A 24,073-nucleotide genomic window follows, 5' to 3' on the forward strand; every position below is an offset into this window, starting at 1 on the left:
GTGTGACGATACAAAATCACGGTAATTAACTCCAAAGGGATCTCACTAAACTGGGTGACAAAATAACAGATGAAAGTCAATGTTGATAAATGCAAAGTAAAGCACATTTATATACAAAATAATGGGGTCTAAATTAGCTGTTGCCACTCAAGAAAGAACTTGAAGGCATTGTGGATAGTGCTCTGAAAACATCTGCTCAATGTGCAGCGGCAGTCAAAAAAGCGAACAGAATGTTGGGAACCATTAGGAAAAGGATAGATAATGGAACAGAAAGTATCATAATGCCACTGTTTTAAATCCATGGTATGCCCACACCTGGAATACTGCATGCAGTTCTGGTCCCCCCCCCCCCCCCCCACCATGGAAAAGGTACACAGAAGGGCAATGAAAATGATTAGGGGAATGGAACAGCTTCCATTTGAGGGGAGATTAAAGACGGGGACTGTTCAGCTCAGACAAGTTCAGAGGATGGGGGTAGAGATGGTCAAGGACGCAAACCCATGCTCTGTGTCCCTAAACCTTCAACTACCAGAAGCTGGGACTGGATGACAGGGGATGGATCACTTGATAACTCCCCTGTTCTGTTCATTCCCTCTGAAGCATCTGGCACTGGCCGCTATTGGAAGATAGAATCCTGGGCCAGATGGACCATTTGTTTTACCCACTATGGCCATTCTTACAGCCTTAAATCTGTGGTAAAGCAGGGAATTGAATTTGGCTCTTCCAAGTCATAGGCTAGCACATCCCTCCTCTCTAAGGTATGGGAGCGCTCATGATTTGATTTGAAACAGAACCACACTCTTGGGTTTATAGCACATCCTGTTGCTGTGGTCCCATATGCCAGCCAGCACATCACCTGCTGCACAGCAGTTTTTGTTTTGGTTTTTGGGGGGAAGAGGGAGTATTTGGGCCGAGTCCTCTGGGGAAAATTTTCCTTGCAAGAAAAGGAATTCCTTTGTCCACACAGAATATTTGGGGTGGTTTGCTCCAGCCTTAAACACAATGAAGCCTATGGGAGTTCTCCCCAGTGGGGGCAGGATCTGTTTAGGTTCCTATGCTGCACACCTTGTCTCAGTATCAAACCCAGGGTCTCCTCCGGAAGAGCCATGCGCAGTAGGCTGTGGGCAAGAAGGGACTGTGTAAACGCTGCTTGGGTTTGAACCTGTCTCTCCAGGGAACCTAGAACAGCTATTTCGATCTTGTCTCCCCTTTTGCTAGTTAGCATTTCCCATCTATCACTTACCCATTCGTCCATCCATACCCCACTCTTCTTATCTAAATACCAAGCCAGTGCCATCTGGGCCCACCCTTGTCAACAGAAATGAAAAGAAAGCTATTAAACGCTATTGAAGTAGAGAGCAGAAAATTAGCACCTCAGTGCAATTGGTGTGTAGGGCCTTCTGTAAGGCTGTCTTATCTGGATAGAGAGACAAACTGCAGTACACTCATTCTTTGGCAACAGCCAGTGGGCTGGGCGAGCAGCTCTCTAAGGCCTTGGCTACACTGGCGCTGTTCAGTGCTGCAACTTGCTGCGCTCAGGGCTGTGAAAACGCCCTCCCCCCGCCCGAGCGCAGCGAGTACAGCGCTGTAAAGCGCCAGTGTAATCCGAGCCTGCAGCGCTGCACGCTCACTCGCAGCACTGCAAGCTATTCCCCTCGGAGAGGCGGAGTACATACAGCGCTGCGAGAGAGCTCTCGCGCTGGCGGCGCGACTACACTCGTGCTTCACAGCGCTGCCGCGGCGTCGCTGGGAAGTCCCGAGTGTAACCAAGGCCTAGACTGCTTGCCTGTCTTAAGGTGATGGGAAAGCAAATGTGTCTAGCAGCTGCTACTTTCCTTAAACCACAGTCGCCCAGAGCCTGCTCCTAGATTTGACTATCTCTGTTGAGGCTGTAGCTGTACCTCCAGGACAGATCGGTGAATTTCAGGGAAATGCCTTGCATGGTGGGGCTCTACGCTCAAGCCAGTGAACACCCTCTGAGTTGAAAGAGCCCAGCTCCTCTTAGGATTGGACTGTAAGGTCTGTGTGTGTGTTTGAGCTGGGTTTATTTTCATTTTTAAAGCCGCACCATCCAAAAACAGACCAAAACAAGGCAGGCGGAGTTAAATCCATTGCTGCTTTACCTCTCTCTCAGTTGCTGTCGATCATGAAGAACTCCACTGGAGTTCCATCGGGGATAGCGAGATCTGGATTGGAACGGTCGCAGTCCCCACGTTGCGTGCTCGTGAGCCAGACGTTAGTTTGCAAAGCATGTCGTGCAGAATCTGCTCTACTAGACTCGGGGCTGCTCCCGCTCAGCCGTTAACAACTGAGCCTGTTTTTAAAGTGCCAACTTGAACTAGTGACCTGCATGATTATCGCATTGGCCAGGGGGCTAGCGGAGATAAATCGCTTCAGGCCAATCTTCCAGGGATCAGATTGACCAGTTTTATATTAAGCCACCACATATGTGCAGCACATGAGTGGCTGTTTAAAGAAAGCCTCTTATTCTCTCCCCCCCCCTCCCTCCACCCCCCCGAGACTTAGTTTCTTTTGTCGCGTGTCCTGGGGACTGGCAGCAGGTTCTGGAAGCCTGTCTGAGCTTTCCTTACTCAAGGTCATTGGGATTGTTTAAATATAATCTCCTTTTCTGTGCTTATACTTCCCTACAACTTGCCATTCTACTCCTCTCTAAAATTCAGCTCCTTGGGGCAGGAGAAGGACGGCATCGGACGTCACTTATGGGTTTGGTGAGGCAGCTGCTTTCGCTCCCAAGTCCGTGGTGTCATGGCACACAGCTTCAGGTAGAAGCCCATCTTGCTGTGCCAGCTGCCGAATGCACCCTCAAGGCAGCGTCCGCCCTGAAGACTTTCTCACTATTTGCTCCTTGGCCGTGCCTCCTAGTGCCGTAGCCTCAGGGTGGAAGAGGAGGCTTTTAAAGTCTTCAGGAGCATGCCATCTGCTGGACAAAACACAGGGCTGATGACGGAGCCAGCTGCTGCTGCAGCCAGTGAGAATGTTAGTACGGCCAGCCCCAAGATCGTGAGATTTGCTTGGCAATCTCAGTTTTTAAAATCTAACATTTTGGAGGTTTTATCAGCCTTCCGGTTTCTGGGCCTTTAGGGTGCATGCACCTAGGTCACATTTTTAGGCTTTTTCTCTGCCGTCTTGAGGGCCAGAAAGGGAAGTGCATCGCTCTGGGAGCTGGGGCTCTAAGAACCACACCAGATATCACGAGGCTTGAGATAAAATTCCTGGAATTTGGCCAGTGCTTTCAAGGGGAGCAAGCGCCGCACCTGAATCTATGGGCACTCCCAGTTCTCCGTGCAGATGAAACGGGGTTTGGATGCGGTCGCCACTGGGAATGAGCTTTGGGCATTGTGGGGCAACCAATGCTGCTGCATAGCACCACGCCCACTCATCAAATGTTGGCAAGCGCCAGCCTTCCTCAGATGTGGTATTAGGAGCTCACGCTGGCTATCCTATGCAGGAATCTTGCACAGAGGAGCGGTCGCCTGGCTGCTCTCCCTCTCCCTCTGCTCTGTTTGTAGTCTGTCAGGAACCCAGCCAGGATGTCATTCCAGATGCCTGCTCGTAGTAGGGATTGGGGCTTAGGCCTTGTCTCTGGTAGAAAGTTTACTGCTTTTACTGGGTTGATATGGTTAAATCCACGCAATCCCATAGTGTGAGTGCAGTTATGTCGGTAGGAAGGTGGTTTAGACTGGTGTAGATTATCCGGTATGAGAAGGGAAATGTTATACTCATACAGGACGCCTTTATGTGGGTATAACTGCATCCAAGGTAGGGCTTGGCCTAGTGCGTGGAGCACAAGACTAGGACTCAGCAGACCTGACTCTGCCACTGGCATGCTGGGTGACTTTGGTCAACTTATCTCTTCTTTCCCCTCTCCCAGTACTCTGTGCCTCAGTTTCCCCATATGTAAAAGGGGCTCCTTTGTAAAGTGCTTTGAGATCTACTGAAGAAAAGCACTAGATTAGAGCTAGGTATTAATTTATTTACCAGTTTAACTACATTTGTTTGGGTGATGCCATTTTAATTTTATTTTTATTTCTGCATTTATACCAGTACAAAAACTGTATCGACTAGGCCTATCTTTGCAAAGCAGTTTGTACATCCCCACCCCCAGCAGGGACTGGAGCATTCGTAATAAATACCCCAATATCATTTCATCCTGCTCCCGTGGGGTGTGGATAGGGGTTGGCAGTGTTGTCTGACCCAGCCATGATCCTGCTCAAAAGAGGGAGAAGAGCAAGCGACGAGTTGTGGGGTCTGGCCATTTCTGAGAGCAAAAGCCGCACAGGAGTGTCCTGTGAGCTAGCAAAGAAGTGGGTAGCGTTTGTACTGTTTCCTTAAATCCTTGCCAACCTCCCTTAACGCTTTGCCAACTCTGCGGAGCCTTTGCTGAGTACATGTTGTCATTTGGCGGTGATTGGCAGTGCTCTGACTGCATCAGGAGCTAGCCTGGACTGGCAGGGACTAGCTGACCAAACAGGTGTCTCCCACCTCTGACATCTGTGATTATAATTATTTTGTTTTTGTGGTTCATTTTGCTGGCTCTTAACTCGCCAGCTGAAGTGTAGGAAATAAACTCCCCATATCTGGCCTCCCCGTCGGCTCCCAAATGAGAGACACTCAAGTGGCTGCTGGTGCTGTGGCAGACTTGTAGTCAGCACTGGTTCTGGTGTGTTCACAACAGAGCTTAAAAACCGGCGTCCAAGATTTAGCAGCCATGTAGTCTGGACACTGAGTTCTCTGCTGAGCCTTCAGTGTGTCTTCCCACAAGAGGAGGAAAATTGTCTTTGGAGGCTGCTCAAACCCAAAGCGGGGGAAACGGAGGGATTGTGGAAAAGGCAGCATGTGTAAACATCTGTTTTCACTACGGACAAATACCGAGAGTAGCTGAGCTTTGTTTATGAAACGGGGATTCAACTGAAATGCTGCAGCAGATCAGACCATTGGCTCAGCAAGTACCCAGCTTCCTGCGGTGATTTGTCTGATGTCTCCTCAGAGACCAGCATAATGCCACTCCCTGCCCAGCAAATCACTTGCCCAATTGTGCTTCAGAGCTGGGCATGGAGCTCTGAACAGTTTGTGCCGTCTTGCTGCAATCCCAGTGTTTCTAGGATAGCGTCGTGTATGTTCACAGGGCCAGGTTGTCAAAAGCACTTAGCGCCAAGCAGCTCCTGTCTGGCGTGGATGGCCAGATCTTCAGATGAGCTCGGCACCCAGTCTACTGATGGCTTCTGATCCTCTGGCCCTTATTTAGTACGTGGTAGCCAAGCTATCTTGCAAACCCAGCCTCAACTGTGGGTCCTGAGCTCTTTTGAAGCCCCTGGCTTCAGTGCTTATAAGACCCAGCCCCACAAGCCTGGAGTGGGAGTAGAGGGTGCTCAGCACCTCAGGCAGCGTATTGCACCTTGAAGGATCAAGGTCCCAAACAGCAGCAATTGCTTTAGTTACTAACCCTTCGCTAAAAGAAGTCTGCTCTTGGCTAAGGCTGCGAGCCAGCCACCCAGCGAGAGTGTTCTGGAATTCTGGTCAGCCACCAGACAATGTGGGAAGACCAAAGTTGTGTGTGGGGGTGTGTGCGTACAGCTTCTCTGTGCGACCCATAACAGATGGGTGAACCTGTGTAATCTGCTGTGCCAGCTTTAGGCCTAGCAGCCCCTGTCAGAGTGCTGGTGGGTGGAGGCGCAGTTCTCACAGGCAAGGACGTGTGAGCATCTTTCTGGATTGTCTAGTGCTGAACAGAATTCCAGAACGTGCTGTGACTCTTCCCTCTGGGTATGGCTTGCAGCCTGAGCTAGTATCCAGCATTCGTTTATGCCAGCGTGCCTCTTCCTGTCTTCTGCTCCTATTTGTGCAGCCATATGTTCCATCATTAAACCAAACTCCTGGTATACCTCGCTCTATCACAGATATTTCACTTCCTCATCGCCCTGGAGTAGAACCTACCTTCCTGGACGCGAGTGCAGTGGCAAGGGATAATAGTGTAAAATCTACCGTCCCTCGTCTAGAAAAGACGGCATAACCACACCCTTTCTCTTATCCCACTTATCTGTGTGCACACAAGGCCAGACTCTGCTCTCCTTTTGCACTGGTGCAAATACAGAATCACTTCAGTAGAATGACTCCTCATTTATACAGGTGTAACTGGGACCAGTATTCAGTCCACTGACCTGATCATGAAGTGTCACTGCTCTTTTTATCTGATTCCAGAGTGTGTGATAAAGATAGGAAATCCCTTCTTATTGCTGTTTGACAGATGGATTAACTAAGGCCCTTGCCCAAAGGCACACATTATGGCAGAGCCCAGATGAGAAACCAGGTCCCCTGATTCCCAGCTCAGTGCTCCAACCGTCACACCACAGCACACCTCCATTTGTAGTTGCAATTTTAAACCCGGGGTTAATGGAGTCAGCGGAGACTGAGATGCTTCGCTTTCTCAGGGCAAATTTAATCTGTTACACATTACAGCTATTAAAAATTAAAATCTGTAATAGGTTACTGATTACCTTTGCATCATGCTTGGAACAGTACGGGGCAGTGTGCGTACAATGACTTACACTCTGATCTGGAATGACAAGATTGCGAGCAGGACTAGCTAAGTAATGTAGGTTGCTTTCCTGCCTGAAAAGTAATTGTCTCAATCTTTTTTTTTTTTAAAGTGACGTGAATGCAATCCCTATTGCTTTAACTACATACATAATGGGAATATCTTAATTTACATGAGGAGTGATAGAAAATTATAAGGGACATAAGTCCTCATGCTTTGGGGCAAAATAAAAAAAAAAAATTGGCTAGACCAATTCAGACTGGAAATAAGGTGTAAGTTTTTAACGGTGAGAGTAATTAACCATTGGAACAATTTACCAAAGATCATGGTGGATTCTCTGTCACTGGCCATTTTGAAATCAAGATGGGATTTTTATTTTTTCCTAAAAGATCTGCTCTAGGAATTATTTTGGGGAAGTTCTGTGGTCTGTGCAATACAGGAGGCGAGAGCAGATAATCACAATGGTCCTTTCTGGCCTTGGAATCTATAGAAAGTCAACCACTAACTGCTAAGGGTTAGGAGGAAACTTTCCCCAAGGGTCAGATTATGGCATAATTGCCCATTACAGGGTTTCTTGCATTTTCTGAAGATAACTACCTGTCTTGTAGAGCTGACCCTGGCGCACATTCAGGGCAGAGATGTTTCTGTGAACGTCTAGGGGGTGTATTGGAGTGGAAGTTGGATGTGGCCAGGGAAGTAATGAATCTACTACGGTAGGTGTGGGCTTAGATTCTGCCAGCCAATTCTGCTGGCCATATGCCTGCAGAACGCCGCAGGCTTCCATGGGAATGGTGCCAAAGACGAGCAGACTTTGGCCCCATGTTGTTCCTGTTTCAGATGATGTGTTGCTGTGTGATCTTGCCTAAGAAGCAGCAGCAGATTTGTATATTGTAACACTTGTGACATGAGAGTTCCTGAGAAATGTTTGCATTTTCTTTGAAATTTTGACATCTTGGAATTCTTCCCTCTGTTTTCCTCTCCATCGTGTGTGTGTGTTCTCACCCCCCCTCCCCATTCTTGATTCCCTAAGCTTTGAACCCATTGTCTGACTGAAGGCTGCCCCACAGCATGTCATGGTTTCATTTTAGATGAAAAATCCCCACTCTCGAGAGATTTAGCTATGCTGACCTAACTCCCAGTTAGAGCGTGCTAGGTCGATGGAAGAATTCCTCCATTTACTGTCTCTGAGGGGCCTGGCCTACACTGGAGGGGGCGTCGATGTAAGATACACAACTTCAGTTAGTAGCTGAAGTCGACATACCTTATTCTGACTTACCTCCCTCCGCTACCGCCGCTCGCTCCGGTGGAGTTCCGGAGTCGACGGGGAGCGTGTTCAGGATCAATATATCGCGTCTTAACAAGACGCGATATATCGATCCCCGATAAATCGATCGCTACCCGCCGGTACGGCGGGTAGTCTGGACATACCCAGGGAGGTGAGTTACCTATGCCAATGGGAGAACCCCTTTTGTCAGTATAGGTAGTGTCTACACTGAAGTGGTGCATCGTGTAGCATTTTAAGCATAGACATGCACCTAAGTTACTTCGGCATTTGTGAAAATGTTACCCCTAGTTTGGAGGACATTTAGTAGAGCATTTTACAACACTTGAAATGATTGAAAAATATGAAAACGGTAGGAGTGTGACTTATCCCTCTCAACTGTCTCTTTGTAGGTCCCGGATTTACCTCTGTCCTATAGAAACTAGTGATGGGGGAAATCTCAAAAGGTTCTGTGTGAATCAGCTAATTTGAGATGAGCTTACCCAGAATCAGATAAGAGACAGAATAATCATTGTTTTATTATATATTTATATGCACTGGTGGCATCTGTAGTAGCTGGCTACAAATCCCCAAGAGCATACATTATCATTGTGTTTTTTTGCTAAGGGTCTTGGTGCCTCATACTTTTGCTCTGACCAAAAATCATTCAAGAAAAGCAGATCTTTTTATTCCATACTGTGCCTTTAAATTCCTAGGCATCTGATTTGAGGCAGCTGCAGTTTTGCATTCTGCTCAGACCCAGCAAGTTATAGATTTGTCCCACTGTTTTCTTAGAGACTTTTGTCCTTTCGTGATTCATTATTTTCCCTTTAATCTAATGTAAAAATGATTTAAACTGGAAGTACAGAATGTCTGTGTGTGTCTTGGGAGTTGGGAGCGAAGAGAATTTAACGCAAACCTCAAATGTTTGTTTGGGTCTCAGTTAGCAGTACTGCCAACCCCAGCATTGAAAAATCATCAATCGGGCATATCATGAGACTGGATTAAAAAAAAAAAAGTTTTAAAAAAAATTACACATTGCTGGTTCTTACGCCATTTGGCTTGGTTTTAAGCCTCTAGGACTCAAGTTTTCAAGCTATTTTTCCTAAGAAATGAGGGTGTAAAACTTCTGATTTAAAGAAGAAGAAAAAAAAGTTGTAATTGTCCTGTAATCCTATGGCTCCAGGAACTGCAAGGCCGTTAAGAAAAAGAACGATATGTCGCAAGACTTGTGGTAAAATCATGAGGGTTAGTAACAGTGATTGTTGTGAGCAAAAGTTTCAGAGGAATTCTTGTATCTCTCTGCCTGTTATCCCATTTCTCGTACTCCTTATTAACCTTCTATTGTTTGTAAGCAGGGCCGTCCTTAGGATTTATGGGGCCCTATGCAGTATTATTAAACTGGTGCCCCTATGCCTGACGGCAGCCTGGGCTTGCAGCCTGGCAGGTGGACCAGGCAGCAAAGGATACCGAGCCGTCTGGCCTGCCTCATGGTGGTGGAGAGTCACAGGTCCCCGCAGAGACCCCCATACCCGTTCCCTCCCGCAGACTGCACGGTGCCAGCGCATTCAGCTCTGTGAATACGGCCCCACCTAAGGAGACTGCAATGCACGCTGGGTGTGTGGGAGCCGACCCGCTCTTACCTGCTGTCATGGGCGGTGGGTGAAGCTGCCGCTTGGGGAGACCAACCCCCCAACCCACCTCTTCTGCCCATACTCTACTCCTGCTCCACTCCAGGCCCCGCCCCACTCTGCCCAGGTCCAGCCCTCTCCCCGCTGTCTCTTGCCTCTCTTCCCTCCCTCACCCTGCTCACACCCCTCCAGCCAAATCCATGAAGCAAATGACATTTGAAAAAACGAGGAGTCTGGTGGCACCTTAAAGAAAACAGATTTGGGCATAAGCTTTCGTGGGTAAAAAACACCACTTCTTCAGATGCATAGAGTGAAAATTACAGATACAGGCATAGCTATAATGGCACATGAAGAGAAGAGCGTTACCTTACAAGTGGAGAACCAAACTCCCTTCTCTTCATGTGTCAGTATAACTATACCTGTATTTGTAATTTTCCACTCCATGCCTCTGAAGAAGTGAGGTTTTCACACACGAAAGCTTATGCCCAAATAAATCTGTTAGTCTTTAAGGTGCCACCGGACTCCTCGTTGTTTTTGTGGATAAAAGACTAACACAGCGACCCCTCTGATATTTGAAAAAAACACTAGTCTGCAATTTCTTTCTAAAGAAAATGGAGCATGTTTTCCACGGCATGCCAGAAGGTGAAGACTGGACATGCAGAAGGTACCTAATTAAAAGCACTAAATTTGGGAATAAAAAATGTCAGTCGTGGGTTTTTGATATACCCTGAAGTTTGTCAGATTTATTTGCAAAAACTTTGTAGTAAGGGCAAGTCAGCTGTCCTGCTGTATACAACATTAAATATTATGGAATACATGATGCAGCTCTTCTGTTTTACGTTTTCTTAATCAGTATTTCTAAGCTGATTTTATATTTTAAATGTACTCTTAAGCCTTCATAAAGTAATCCATTCCAGATTACTACATATTTAACTCACTGAAACAACATTAATTTAAAATAATCAGTCACAGAGGTTTAGTGCGTTCATAACAATGTTCATTGCTTTTAGATAGGGTTACCATACGTCTGTTTTTTCCCAGATATGTCCGGCTTTTTGGTAATCAAACCCCCGTCCAGGGGGAATTGCCAAAAAGCTGAACATGTCCGGGAAAAATACCGGCCGGGCACTTCCCCTCCCGGGCTCTGGCGGCACAGGGTCCGGAGGCAAGGGGGCTGCCCGAAGCCTGAGCGCTACCGGCTTCACGGATTGCCGGGCAGCCTCCAGACCTTGTGCCCCCGGCTGGGGGCTTCCCCCTCCCGGGCTTTTCGCGTGGCTGGGAGGGAGGAGGGGGAGTTAGGATGGGGACTTTGGTGAAGGGGCGGGGAATGGGTGGAGTTGGGGCGGGGCTGGGGGTGGGAAAGGGGTGGGGCCAGGGCCCATGGAGTGTCCTTTTTATTTTTTGGTAACCCTATTTTAGAAAAACGAACACTAATTTACTGTGTGAGCTCCATAGCAATATGCATGTTTATGAAATTTCACCAACTTTAAAAAAAAATGTTTCTAAAGTTTTTAGGCATAACAAGGGTTTTGTATAGTACTAAGGTACTGATTTTGCTAGAGGGTTCTCTTAAAACTAGTTCATCAAATAGTCTAGAAGTAAAGAAAGGGAAACTCCTTTGTTCCACTATCTGGCAGGAAAGGGGTGTTGTCCCTTTAAGGGCTCTCTTCAACAGGGGTGTGAAGGGCGAAAGGGATGGACAGGAAGAAGTTGGAAGCAAGTTTTTTGTACTATAGCAATAAAAAATTAAAATGTGTATTTTAGATAAGGGTAGTCTTTTTGAAGGATTTACTTAAATTTATGTCTGAAGATCCAAGCATTTAAGGCTACAGATGAATACTTATACTAGGTCTACACTACCCGCCTGAATCGGCGGGTAGAAATCTACCTCTTGGGGATCCCCAAATCGACGCTCTTACTCTACCAGCGGAGGTGGGAGTAAGCGCCGTCGACGGGAAGCTGCAGAGGTCGATTTTGCCGCCGTCCCTACAGCAGGGTAAGTCGGCTGCGATACGTCTAATTCAGCTACGCTATTCGCGTAGCTGAATTTGCGTATCTTAAATCGACCCCCTCCTGTAGTGAAGACCTGCCCTTAACACGGCTGCTACTCTGAAACCTGCCCTTAGATTGTGCATCTAAAAATCTATGCAAGGATTTTTTTAGAGATGTGATTTTTTTTTTTTATCTTCAGCAACGCACTAATGAAATAATTTTAAAGCAAATTTTAAACTAAGGTCCTGTAGACTAACATGTTCTGAGTAAATATTAGTCATGCACAACTGTTTGTCAGTGAATTCAGAAACTGACAGTACCTGGGGTTTGGCAAACGCTTCTTAAATGGCTTCATTACCACTTGAATGGCTCTTTAACAGTTTCAGTGCTGGGCTAATAGGTCTGGCAGACTGGAAGGCTTTTTCCCTTTTAAGTTACTAGATCCCAACCAGAGGAAGACTCACTAGGTTGCAGCAGCTAGCTGTGGGAGCCTGCAGGAAGGGTCAGAACAGGGATAGGAAGAGGTGGGAGGGTGGACACTAAGACCCAGGGGTGCCCCAAATTTTCAGGTGCCCTTCACAGCCAGCGTATGCCTAAGGACGGCCATGTTTGTAAGTCTTAAGGTCTACACTATGGGGGGTGGGGGGGTCGACCTAAGAGACACAACTTCAGCTACGTGAATAGCGTAGCTGAAGTTGTGTATTTTAGGTCGACTTACCTGGTTGTGAGGACGGCGGCGAGTCAACCGCTGCCGCACCACTGTCGACTCCGCTTCCGCCTCTTGCCGCGGTGGATTTCCGGAGTCGACGGCAGAGCCATCGGGGATGGATTTTATTGCATCTTCACTAGAGGCGATAAGTCGATCCCCAATAGATCGATTGCTATCCGGCGGGTGGTGAAGAGGTGCCCTTAAACAAAGGGGTGGTGTAAAAACAAAACTTGACTTATGTGCAGGAAATATCAAATCACTTCAAGCTTCCTAGCCTGCGATATTTTTTTGTGTCCATCTCTTTTGAGCTTTATCCCATATTTCTTGGCTTCAGTGGGTTGTTCTGTGTGTAAAGTGCAGCACAAGTATATTCCTCAGCAAGATCATGGCTAGGGCTGGTTGAAAGTTATCCACTGACGCTTATTTTTAAATGGAAAAACTGGAGTTTTGTCATGTGTATAATGTCTGCTTTCCTCTCCTAATTTTTTTATCCGAAAACTTCTAGCTGCAAACTTCCCTCCCCCCTCCTTTTTCACTTTCCACGCTTTTGGGGTTTTTTGATTGAAAAAAAATCAAACTTCCTCTGAAACTTTTTGACAATGATTTTTTTTTTTTTTTTTTTAATTTTTCCACAGCGGGGGAAACCCGCTTTCCGAGTGGCTCTAATTCTGCCACAACAAGCCTCCATTACTAACAGGAGAGTGAGTGTAACCAGCTGCTGATGCACCAAACATCTGCCTACTCACAGCTCGGCGAGAGAGGCTTTCAGACAAGCTTGGGGAACACGGTTAGGAACGGTTGAGTGAGGTATGCTGTGCAGTCAAGACTGACCCTTGAGAGAGAGTCACAGCTGAAATGAGTGAATCATACGTCAGATCCTTGACAACAAGGTGGCAGCTCTACCAGAAATGCACTGGAACAAATAAAGAATAGTCTTTTTTTTTTTCTCTCCCCTTTTTCTCTGCAGAGAATCCCAGAGGAGCTAACCCTAGATGCCTTACTGGATATGAATGAGTCCAAGGTGAAAGAAACCATGAAGAGATGTGGGGCCAGTGACGAGGAGTGTTCCAGACTCAATGGGGCTCTCACCTGCTTAAGGAAGGTGACCGAATCAGGTATAGATTTCCTTGCTGTTTGCTGGGATTAGTGGCTAATTAGACAGTCACCCCTGAACTCCATCTTGCTTCCGTTTTGCGTAGTCTAAAAATCTTCTGGAGAATCTCTTGGGCTTATTCTGCTGGCAACATTTAAGGGCCAACTTTTGCCCTTGGATGCACATGGGGTTCATGTGATTTGAAGTTATCAGGAGCTGTGTACCCATCGGAAGACAGGAAATGTCTCTCGAGGTGCATTTGGTTCTGGAAAGGACTATATAAATGGTCCTTCTAACTCAGCAGATCTGCTCAGAGTCCAGTCTGCTGACTGCCAAAAAGATTGACTTCTGTTTTAAACAGTAGCACCAACACACTTCTTTGGCATGGGGAGCTGGAGTAGGGTGACCAGATGTCCGGATATTGTTGGCTTTGCCTTACATATAGGTCCGTACCAAATTCACAGTTCCTTTTTGGTCAATTTCATGGTCATAGGATTTAAAAAATCATAAATGTCATGATTTCAGCTACACCTCTACCTCGATATAACGCTGTCCTCAGGAGCCAAAAAATCTTACCACGTTATAGGTGAAACCGCATTATATTGAACTTGCTTTCATCCACTGGAGTGCACAGCCCCCCCCCCCCCCCCAAGCACTGCTTTACCACGTTCTATCCAAATTCGTGTTATATCAGGTCGCGTTATATCGAGGTAGCGGTGTATTTGAATCTGAAATGTCATGGTGTTGTAATTATAGGGTCCTGACCCAAAAGGAGTTGTGGGGGGGTTGCAAGATTATTATAAGGGGAGGGCGGGGGGGAGTTGTGGTACTGCTACCCTTACTTCTGTGCTGCTGGTGGTGGCTGCTGGCAGGGAGCCCAGCTCTGAAGGCAGTGCCACCACCAGCAGCAGTGCAGAAGTAAGGATGGCATGGTATGGTATTGCCACCCTTACGTCTGCGCTGCTGCTGGCGGGGCGCTGCCTTCAGAGCTGGGTGCCCGACCAACAGCCGCCGTTCTCCAGCCACCCAGCACTGAAGTCAGCGCAGAAGTAACGGTGGCTATACCATGAACCCCCCCCCAATAACCTTGTGACACCCCCCCTGCAACTCCCTTTTGGTCAGAACCCCTCAATTTGAGAAACCTGTGGTCTCCTCTGTGAAATCCCTATAGTATAGGGGTAAAGCATACAAAAGTCCAGATTTCACAGTGGGAGACCGGATTTCATGGTCCATGACGCGTATTTCATGGCCATGAATTTGATAGTTGCATATATAAGTAGGGCCCTATCCCCCCTCCCTGCCCCTCCCCCCCAAAAAAGAAAAGATATCTTGATTTTTCACACTTGCTGTCTGGTCACCCTAAGCTGGAGGCATATCTGTCTCCCTCATTAACAGACTCATTAGCAGAGTTGCAATTGCAGATCTGTATTGGTGGTGGTGCAAGAGCCAGAAGAAACCTAGCATGACTTTTTCAGATTGTAAGGGGGTGGAGGGGGGAAATGTGAAATAAGCATCTTTACGCAAACTGATTGGATCTGGTTTCAAGTCACTCAGAGCTAGCGAACTCTGTTTTTTCAAAGCCCCTTCTTGGAAAAGTGCTGCTCTTAAAGGCACAATATGCTGTAGTTTTATGGAAGCCTGGGAGTGTTACTTGCAGCAAACCATCCTTATCTGCATCAGATCTTTCTTTGTGGCAGTTACTGCTCTGTCATTTTTCAGAGTAGCAGCGGTGTTAGTCTGTATCCGCAAAAAGAACAGGAGTACATGTGGCACCCTAGAGACTAACAGATTTATTTGAGCATAAGCTTTCGTGGGCTACAGCTCACTTCATCAGATGCACAGAATGGAACATATAGTAAGAAGATGTGTATAGACATACAGAGAACATGAAAAGGTGGAAGTTGCCATGCCAACTCGTGTCATTTCCTGTTGGTAATCTGACAGTTTGTACCTCTGGCAAATCTAAGGACCTGCAAATGGAAAAGTTAGCAAAGAACTTGACTTCATGTTTCCTTTCCTTTTTTTCTTTTTCTTCTAATCTTTCCATCTTTAGGTTGTCAAGTATTTTCCATCCATACAGTGGCAAAACAGCCATCGCCTCTAGCTCAAGAGACATGTTGCTGTTTCCTGTAAGCAATGGCACCTGACCGGAAGTTCTCATTTATGATATTCTTGTACGAGAGATAGTTGTTAGCGCCGAGGACACAGAGCCAGGACTCTTGTTCCCAGTTCTGCCACTGACTGGCTAGTGTTACATAAACCAAGATGCTTAATATCTTTGGCCTTGATCCATCAAGTCATTTTAAGCATGTGCTGAACTTAGGTGTGAGAGTTGTCCCATTGACTTCGATGGGATATCTCTCGTGCTTAAAGTTAAGCCTATGCATAAGTGTTTAGATGGATGCAGGTCTTATTCACCTCTCACTGCCTCCTTTGATGGATAATACACCTCTGCCTTGATATAACGCTGTCCTCAGGAGCCAAAAAATCTTACCACATTATAGGTGAAACCATGTTATATCGAACTTGCTTTGATCCACCGGAGTGCGCAGCCCCGCCCCCCCCCGGAGCGCTGCTTTACCGTGTTCTATCGGGTCGGTTATATCGGGGTACAGGTGTACTTGCCTGCCTCATAAGGGTGTGCAGGAATTTAATGGAGGTCTTTGGGTGAGAGGCATTGGGGAAGGGAGCACTACCCCTTCCAAGATCATACTGCAGGGGAAGCTGGAAAGGTTCACTTCCCCAGCCCAGCATAAACTGGCAGTTTATGTAGCACTGATGAAACGAAAGTTACTAGATCGCCTAAATGCTGGAATTTGAGGATGAGCGCTATCACTCTCACCGAGGCAGCTGTGCCTTGATACTCCAAGGTGTCTGGTGTGTGGTAAGCTACAGGCAGTGGTTAAGAACTGGTGCTGTATGGGGACCAGTGAGCGGCTGAGACGTTTTGAATACAATTTTTATGGTTTGATGCAATTTTATTTTTCCAGCTGTAGAGGGGGGTGGGAGGTTGTATTTTTGATGGAATCATCCCATTAATACACATTTGTCTTTCTGTTGTCATAAGCTTTATCAAGGCACGTAAAGATGCAGATAGGTGCCTAGTGAGCTTGGCAGAAGTTGCCCAAGTGAATTAGATGTCGAATTTCCATAGACTTTCAATGCGAGTTGGACACCTAACTGACTTAACTCCCATTAACAGTCTATGGCAGATAAGAACCTAACTCAGTTAGCACTTCCCTAAATCTCACCAGGCACCTCTCTCCATCTCCAGTACCTAAATACCTTTGTACATCTAGCCCTAAGCCAGTCATGCACCCTATAGGAGGAAGGAGGTTTATTTAGGTTTTGAAGCTCATGGCTACAATCAGGAAAAGGAAATAGTTTCTGTTGCAGTCATTTAAAGGGAACTTTAGCTGGCAGTTTAAAAGACTGAGGAGTTGAAACAATGGCCTGGCCAGATGACCAGGGGAAAAACCTCCTATTGTCCTTAAGCTGCACTGTGCTGGTTTTCTGTCAATTGCTAACACTGATACTCTCCTTGAACAGGTGGGGAGTTAAAAGAAGATCTGTTGTGGAATCCTTCTGATGCGCGTCGAGAGAGCACCTCTGCACACCCCGCAGAACCCTCCTGTCCTACAGGCCCCACGTGGACTCATGGCATGCTGCATCTTTCGAAAGGCAACAGCCAGCAGGCACGCTCTGTGTCCGTGTCTGCTATACCTTCTTCGGATTCTCTTGCCTCGAGCCAAGGACCTTCAAGCTACACAGACAGCTTCCTGGAACCTTTAGCCTTCCCCTCCCACAGTGGTCGAGTAGTATTTAGGACTCCTCACAGCATCACCATCACACCGCCCACGACGCCTCAGTTAAAGAGGCGTCACAAATTGAAACCTCCACGGACTCCCCCTCCGCCTAGCCGGAAGGTTTTTCAGCTGCTACCAAACTTTCCAACCCTCACAAGAAGCAAGTCCCATGAATCACAGCTGGGCAACAGGATAGATGAAGTTCCTCCTGTAAAGTAAGCACTGGGGTTTCCAATTCCCTTATCTCCGATCCCAATGTAACTAGGAAGTCTTGTCTTGCAGATTAGCTAGACCTGTTATAAAGTGAAACAGACCATGTGTTCTAAAGAAGTCTTGCTGCTGAAATTGACGTAGGTGCTTTACAAATGCTATGCAACTCTTAACTTTGTGCACAAGATGGATAGCATTAGTGTAACAAACCACTGCACCCTGTCCTGCTGTCCCATCAGCTCTCAAACTAAGCTGGGTTGGATCAGCATCAATACTTGTGTGGATCCAGATTTTGCAGGAGGTGATGTTTGGTTGTGGTGCAGAATCCATATGGATGGATGCCCTAGCACAATATTAATTGGCTTTTGTAGCTATGATGTCTTTCAGATCACACGTAATAGAGGGGTTTGGATTACTTACTGTTACTGAGGATATCAACACAAGCTTTTTTTTTGTGTGTGCAAGAACATCTCTGCCAAATTCCATATAAAGCAACAATATACACAATTTAGTTGGCTATTGTCTTTCGCTCCTTGTCCAAAGTTGTGTTAAGTGTTGCTGTGGCTTTTAAACAGCTGCATCTCGGACGCACACAACTATATACAGATCTCACTTTTTCAGTTTAACGCTTGTGATATGCTGTGTAGATATTTTGGGATGAAAGGTGTTCGGTTAATGCAGCATTTCATTATTTATGCAAATGAGCATGAAACAAATGCCCTACAAAGTCTGAACGCCCCTGATTTTGGTTCCTGATCAAAGCATCCCCAAAACTTTGCAGCTGGCCCCAAATCAGTACCACTTAGCTAAACCCTCCACCCCTTTGAAGGAGTTCAGAGCTGAGACCTAGGCTACGTCCAGACGCGGGTAGCAATCGATCTATCGGGGATCGATATATCTTGTCTTGTCTAAACATGATATATCGATTCCCCGAACGCGCTTCCATCGACTCCGGGACTCCACCAGGGCGAGCGGCGGTAGCGGAGTCGACGGGGGAGCTGCGTCTGTCAATCCCGTGCCGCGAGGAGGGGCGGTAAGTCGAAATAAGATATGTTGACTTCAGCTATGCTATTCCCGTAGCTGAAGTCAACGTATCTTACATCGACACCCCTCCACCCCCACCCCGTGTAGACCAGCCCCTATTGTCCAGCTGGGACCTGGCTTTCCTGAAGCCTTTTACAAAGAAGTTGGTTATGAGCTGCTATAGAGGTGAATAAGGAAGTTGCATCCTCTTCTATAAAGGGAGGGAAGGAAAGTTAGCTTAGTTAGTTATGGTTACTGATGTGTATGGAAGACTTCAGCACAAAACCACATGTGACCATGTGATAAATTCTGCGTAGCTTTTAAATGCAAGTGCAAATGAAGTGTGTACTGACCCCCACACACTCTTGGGCCTCTGACGGGAGCAAGTATACAGTTTGATTTTTAGCAATGGGTGAGAGGTATTCCCTTGAATTGAAAAGACCTGTAGCCAGCTACAGCTTTGCTTTCTAGTGGTGAAATCCTGGTCTCGTTGAAGTCAATTATAAAACTATTGACTTCAGGGGGGGCCCAAAGTCTGTTTGGAGGCCAATGGAGCACTTCGTTGTTGCGGAGACTGTAATGGACCAAAAAGGCCTTGCTCATCCTTCATATGTCTTTGTACAGCTCCGTGCACTCTGTTTTTGGCATGGATAGATAAATGATAGAATTTACAGCTGGGATTTTCAACAGCACCCATATGATTTGGATGCCTAACCCCCTTAAGCTCCTTTGACAATCCCAGTCTGTGACCAACATCCACTTACGCATGGTACGTATGTGCAAAGTATCTTGCACTCTGTCCAGTGAATTTTATCATTCATGCGCACAAGAGAATGTACAAAATATTGTGCACGCAGGTGCAAAGATGCCTGTGCCAAAAACAGAGGCCATGTTTTGAATATAGAGTCTTAAAGTTTGTAATAAAGACTTTGCATTTAAGGGAGAAGTTTAGATCATCTGTCATGTGATTATTTGTGTTGAAAATGGTTCTTTTTTCTTTTTGTCTTCCAGGTTTGGTAAGAAACAGATTTTTTGGGGGCAGTCTTCACATCCTTGCCTGTGGGGGGAAAGAACGTCTTGTCTTTGCGTCTCCCGTATGGTCCTCTTTTTATGCTACCTTTTGGAAGTCCTCAGTGTAGAGCAGTTGTTAACATCAGCAGGCATTTTGCTTGCATGAGAGCTGCAGGATCAGTCCTTATTTGTTAACACACGCTCTTCAGATGAATAGAGCAACAAAAAGAAACCTTGATACTGTAGGGATTGGACCAGCATTGAAGATGTTTTGTTTGTTTTGTTTGTTTCTCCTGTCATTCCAGCCTCCTGGTCAAGGTCTGTTGGTATTTAAAAGCTCTAATTTCATAGCTGTCCATTCAGCATCAGGGCATACCCTTGCCAGATCCTTCTACTTAGTGTAATGTTTCTTAAGTTTCATGTAGCCTTGGCTTTAGGGATCATGCAATGCCTGTATTTGCAATATGGGGCTTTATGAATAAGTAGCCAATTTAATCATCACTTAGGGCTCAGCTGTGCAAGGCGCAGAACACTCTGGCTCTGAACCAGCAAAGCACTTGGGCCTATGCTTAGCTTTAAGCACGTGAATAGTCCGATGTGCTTTTCAGCATCAGGACGAGTGCTCGGCTGCTTGCAGGATCAAGCTCTTAGCACTTTTTCAGGGTACTTACTGTACCAACCTGCAGTTCAGTGGTATGCTGTGGCATGACAGCAGTAGTCGGACCATACAGGTCTGTTTCATGAACCACTGCCTTCGTCATGAAGCTAACCTAGAAAAACGCTTGTCCTTTGAAACTCTTTAGCCTGCCTGTAAAAAAAAAAAAAATAAATAAATAAAAATAAAATAAAGGAGATTTTCATGTGCAATATATGGCCTGGTAAGCATTTAAAAAAGCATGACTGGTTTAAAACACAATCCTAGAAGTTCCTTTCCCTAAAATGAATGGAAATGTGAACATCCCCCTTGTGGAGAACTCCTATAGAAACCAGTAGAGGTCTGTAGCTATTTTGATAGGAATGTGTAGCGATTACTTTACTTTAGAACATATGGAATAGAACAGAAAATGAGATCTATTTTTAAAGGCCTTTTTAACTATTCTATTTAAAGATCCTCCCTCTCTCTATTAAATTGTGTAGGATGTTTAAAGAAAAAAAATCCCATAGAAATATCACTTTCTCTTACGTTCAGTAAGAATTTTCTTTGAGTTTATATGTCCTAACCAAAGTTCCAAGCCTTTAGTTAAAAAAACACTGGGCTTTGGTTGACCCGTCTCATTACATCTGTTGTATGAAAGCTGTCATTAGAGGGGGAATAGATGTGTAGTTGCCCTCAATCGTCCACTAAGGACACCCGCTTTTAGGCTTCCAGCTCCCAGCCATCACCTCTCTTGGGTGGAGACCCTCTTCTCTCTTTCCCTCCTGACTGGGTTGTTTTCCATGCTGCACAGTTCCCCACCTATGCAGTTTTTCCCAGCAAGCCAGACTGCCTAAACAGGCTAGCGTCTGTTTTGCTCTCTCTCCAGAGGCTATAAACAGCATAATTGCCCACAGTTGCAAGCTACCGCACTGCTCCTTCTAAATAAGCACCTTTATTCTTAAGGTGAAAGCATTACAGAGAAAACATGAAAACCAATAAAAAACACTACGCATGCTAATGAGTTTACCAGAGATCACCCCCAACTCCAGCTAGGGCTTGGGTAGGAGTCAATCCCCACCAAGGGGTTTTTCTCAGCTTACAAGTTTATACCAGTTTTAGGTCAGAACAGGCATCCCCATGCACAAGTCACTTTCCTCTATGCAGCCTGGCCGTTTGGTCTACAGATTCCAGGGAGAGGTAATCCGTAGACAGTCGTCCCTTCCTCAGGGCATAGCTTCAAAAGGCTGGCTTTTTGCAGAACCTGAGGGAGGGAGTTTGGGGAGGAATTTGCAATCACCTCCCCTTAAAGGTTTCCCAGGAAATCCACTTCACACGTATTATCCCAAACGACCGTTCTTGTCTGCTACATTGTTCAGTACTGTCCTTTGATCAGCCAGGCACACGATTATTTAATACAGTAGACTCCAAAGATACTTGCACTTAATTCAGTGTGGTTTTTCAAGGCTATCGCAGGAAATAATTGCCATATCAGTCACGCAAGCTGCTGCTGCCTTTTATAAAATTGTTTGACATCAGTCAAGCATAGTCTGTGATATTGGAGAATGTAGGTGCCTTGAAGTACATCTCCACCGCCCGCAGCAGCAACCCTCCCAGCCCGGAACAATAGACGTGGGCTAGTGCTCTTAAAAACAGCTGCGTGTGCAGCGCTCTGGAGTTGTGGCTGGAGCTTGGGCTGTACATTTTTAGAGCGCTAGCACTAGCGTGAGCCCTGCAACCCAAGTCTCTGGACCCAGGCTTGGAGGCTCGGGGCTGCCAGCTGTGTTAGACGTACAGTGGAACATTTCAGTGATGTCTCAATAAAAAAGGGATCTGGTGCCATCTAGGGACCGAATGAGAGACTGTTGGTGCCAGTGGGAACTGTGCACACAGGCTGGGGCCTGTCTGACTATATAGTGTCAGGTTTTCCAGTGTGTTAATATTTAACATAGAGCCTTATTTGGAGGCAGCATTGCCCACTAGATGGAGCACTGGATGGGGACTTCGGGAGACCTGGCTCTCTTTCCCAGCTCTGCCACTGGTCAGCTGAGTGACCTTCGGCAAGACACTTCACCACTGTGCTGCAGTGTCGCGAACTGCAGAATGAGGATAATGATGCCAACCTCCTTTGTAAAGTTCTTAATCTATTGATGAAAAGCCCATATAAGAGCTGGAGATTAGTAGTAGTTAAACCATTATTTGGTGGTCTCCTTCCAGATCAGAGCTGCCTTCCTAAACAGGCATTTGAAGCTGATTTGAAAATTGAGAACCTGCAGGGGCTTTTTCCCCTTCAAAATCTGTTTTTAAAAACATTTTCTTACTAATATAGGGCTAGAATTGGGTAAGCTTTACTGCTGGGAGTCTCAGTAAGGCTGCTCATTTGAGTAAGTGCTCGTAAGCATTGCACAAATCTAGCCCATAGTACTGAAAGGGACAGGAAGTCATTTCAGCCTCATGTCTGACTTACCTTAACATTTCCCACCAGCCTGTTTATCATTTTAACAGTCCGCCACTGATGCAAATGTTTGTTAGCAGTGTCTGATGTGGTCTCCTTTAGGGGATGGTGCATTTGCAGGCTGGGTGGACTTGTCCCATCTCTAACCATGCTCCTGAAATAATAGTTAATAAAGTAATAGGGGAAAACAAATCTATAAATCCACACACCCCTATTAAATTGAGAGCTGGGGACCAGCCACAGCTTATGTTGGTTCCACACCATGAAGAGAGCATCTCCTGTGGTTCTGTAGCAACGAGTGAACTAGTCCCATAATTAGTGACCCTGGGGCATAAGGCCAAGGGAGGTAGGTTCTCGACTCCCGTTGAATTTCAGTGGGTGTGGGTGCCAGACCCAGGTGCAGGGGAAGGAGTGCTAGAGGTGTTACTGATCTCTTTTGCAAACACAAGTGTATTTGAGCTCCCTTGGTGGGACTTGCTGTTTATTGTTCCCTTAGAAATGAGATTTTCATGTGCAAATTTCACTTTAGATTTCTAAAATGCTCACAAACTATAAGCGCTTTTTTTTTTTTTTTTTTTTGGTGGCTAACTTTTTTTTTTAAACCTAATTTGTTCCCCATCAGATCTTCCCCAGGGATCCCCTCAGATGGTACGAAGAGACATCGGCATATCCGTAACACACAGGTAAACACCAACACAGAATACAGCAGGTGCCGCAAAGGAAATGAAATGGATGTTGCCGTAATCTGAACCGTGATGTTTTAGTGCAGTTTCTAGCTGACTCTCTGAGACAGAATTTTACGATGCCTTGGGTGCCTCCTTTGGGAAGTTCAGCCTTGACTCTGCATTTCCTAGGTTGCTATTGGTTTTAACGCCAATGTCCTTAAATGGCATTACACATTAGAACTATTGATGGGTCTCTGGAACCTTCCCTTCCCTCTTACAAAGTTGTTCATTTGGGATCCTGCCAATGTCTTGCTTATTCGTATTGCTGTGGTGCCAGAGAGCGCCTGCCATGAACCACGACCCAGTCGTGCAAGGGGCTGTACAAACACAAAACAAAGACAGTCCCTGTCCCAAAGAGCTTGCAGACCAAAGGGAAGGTCTTGGTCTTAAAATGGGAGGAGCACATTAGCCCCTTCCCTGATTCCCTCCTCCCATGCCATGCTCCCTCCAAAAAAACCCCAACAACCAAGAGGGAGTATGTTTAGCCGTAACTATTGTCCCATACAGGTTTTATGTATCTGTTTGCTCTGCTGTTCTGCTAGAAGGGAAAAAATCAATCATAACGTAGGCTCTGATCCAGCAAATACCGTAACTTTAGTCCCCTGATTAGTTCACTGACCTCAGCATGGCTGTTCAGTCCTGATTCAGAACAGAACTTAAGCACGTGCATAAGAGGCTTATGTGCTTCTCCGTCTGAGCGCCCATCATAAAGAAACAGCCCTATATGTGACCTGCTTTTAGGGAGCCTTTGGAGGAGAAACAGTAGTGATGTGACTTTCCCCTCTGGGTTGAGTTCTGCACGTGATTATTTGCTGTGACCCAGTTGGTTTTGGCTGAATGTCTGTATCCATAGGGCTATAGATCAACCAGCCTCAGGAGTTGTCAACCAGCAATTCCAGTTTGCAAAACTGCACTGAAAAATGGCAAAAATGTCCTCTTGGGAGTTGGACACCAGCGTGTGTGTGTG

General features: G+C 46.2%; 1 protein-coding gene across 1 annotated transcript in view; it reads left to right on the forward strand.

Annotated features, from left to right (window-relative positions):
* KSR1 (kinase suppressor of ras 1) overlaps nt 1–24,073 on the forward strand; it is a 125,519-nt gene that overhangs the window by 67,512 nt on the left and 33,934 nt on the right. The window contains 4 exon segments of the mRNA XM_065573083.1: nt 13,117–13,264; nt 16,792–17,263; nt 19,293–19,297; nt 23,004–23,064. Of these exon segments, the coding sequence (XP_065429155.1) occupies nt 13,117–13,264; nt 16,792–17,263; nt 19,293–19,297; nt 23,004–23,064 (686 nt within the window).

This window comes from Chrysemys picta, chromosome 19 (assembly GCF_011386835.1).
Source record: "Chrysemys picta bellii isolate R12L10 chromosome 19, ASM1138683v2, whole genome shotgun sequence".
Lineage (NCBI taxonomy): Eukaryota > Metazoa > Chordata > Testudines > Emydidae > Chrysemys > Chrysemys picta.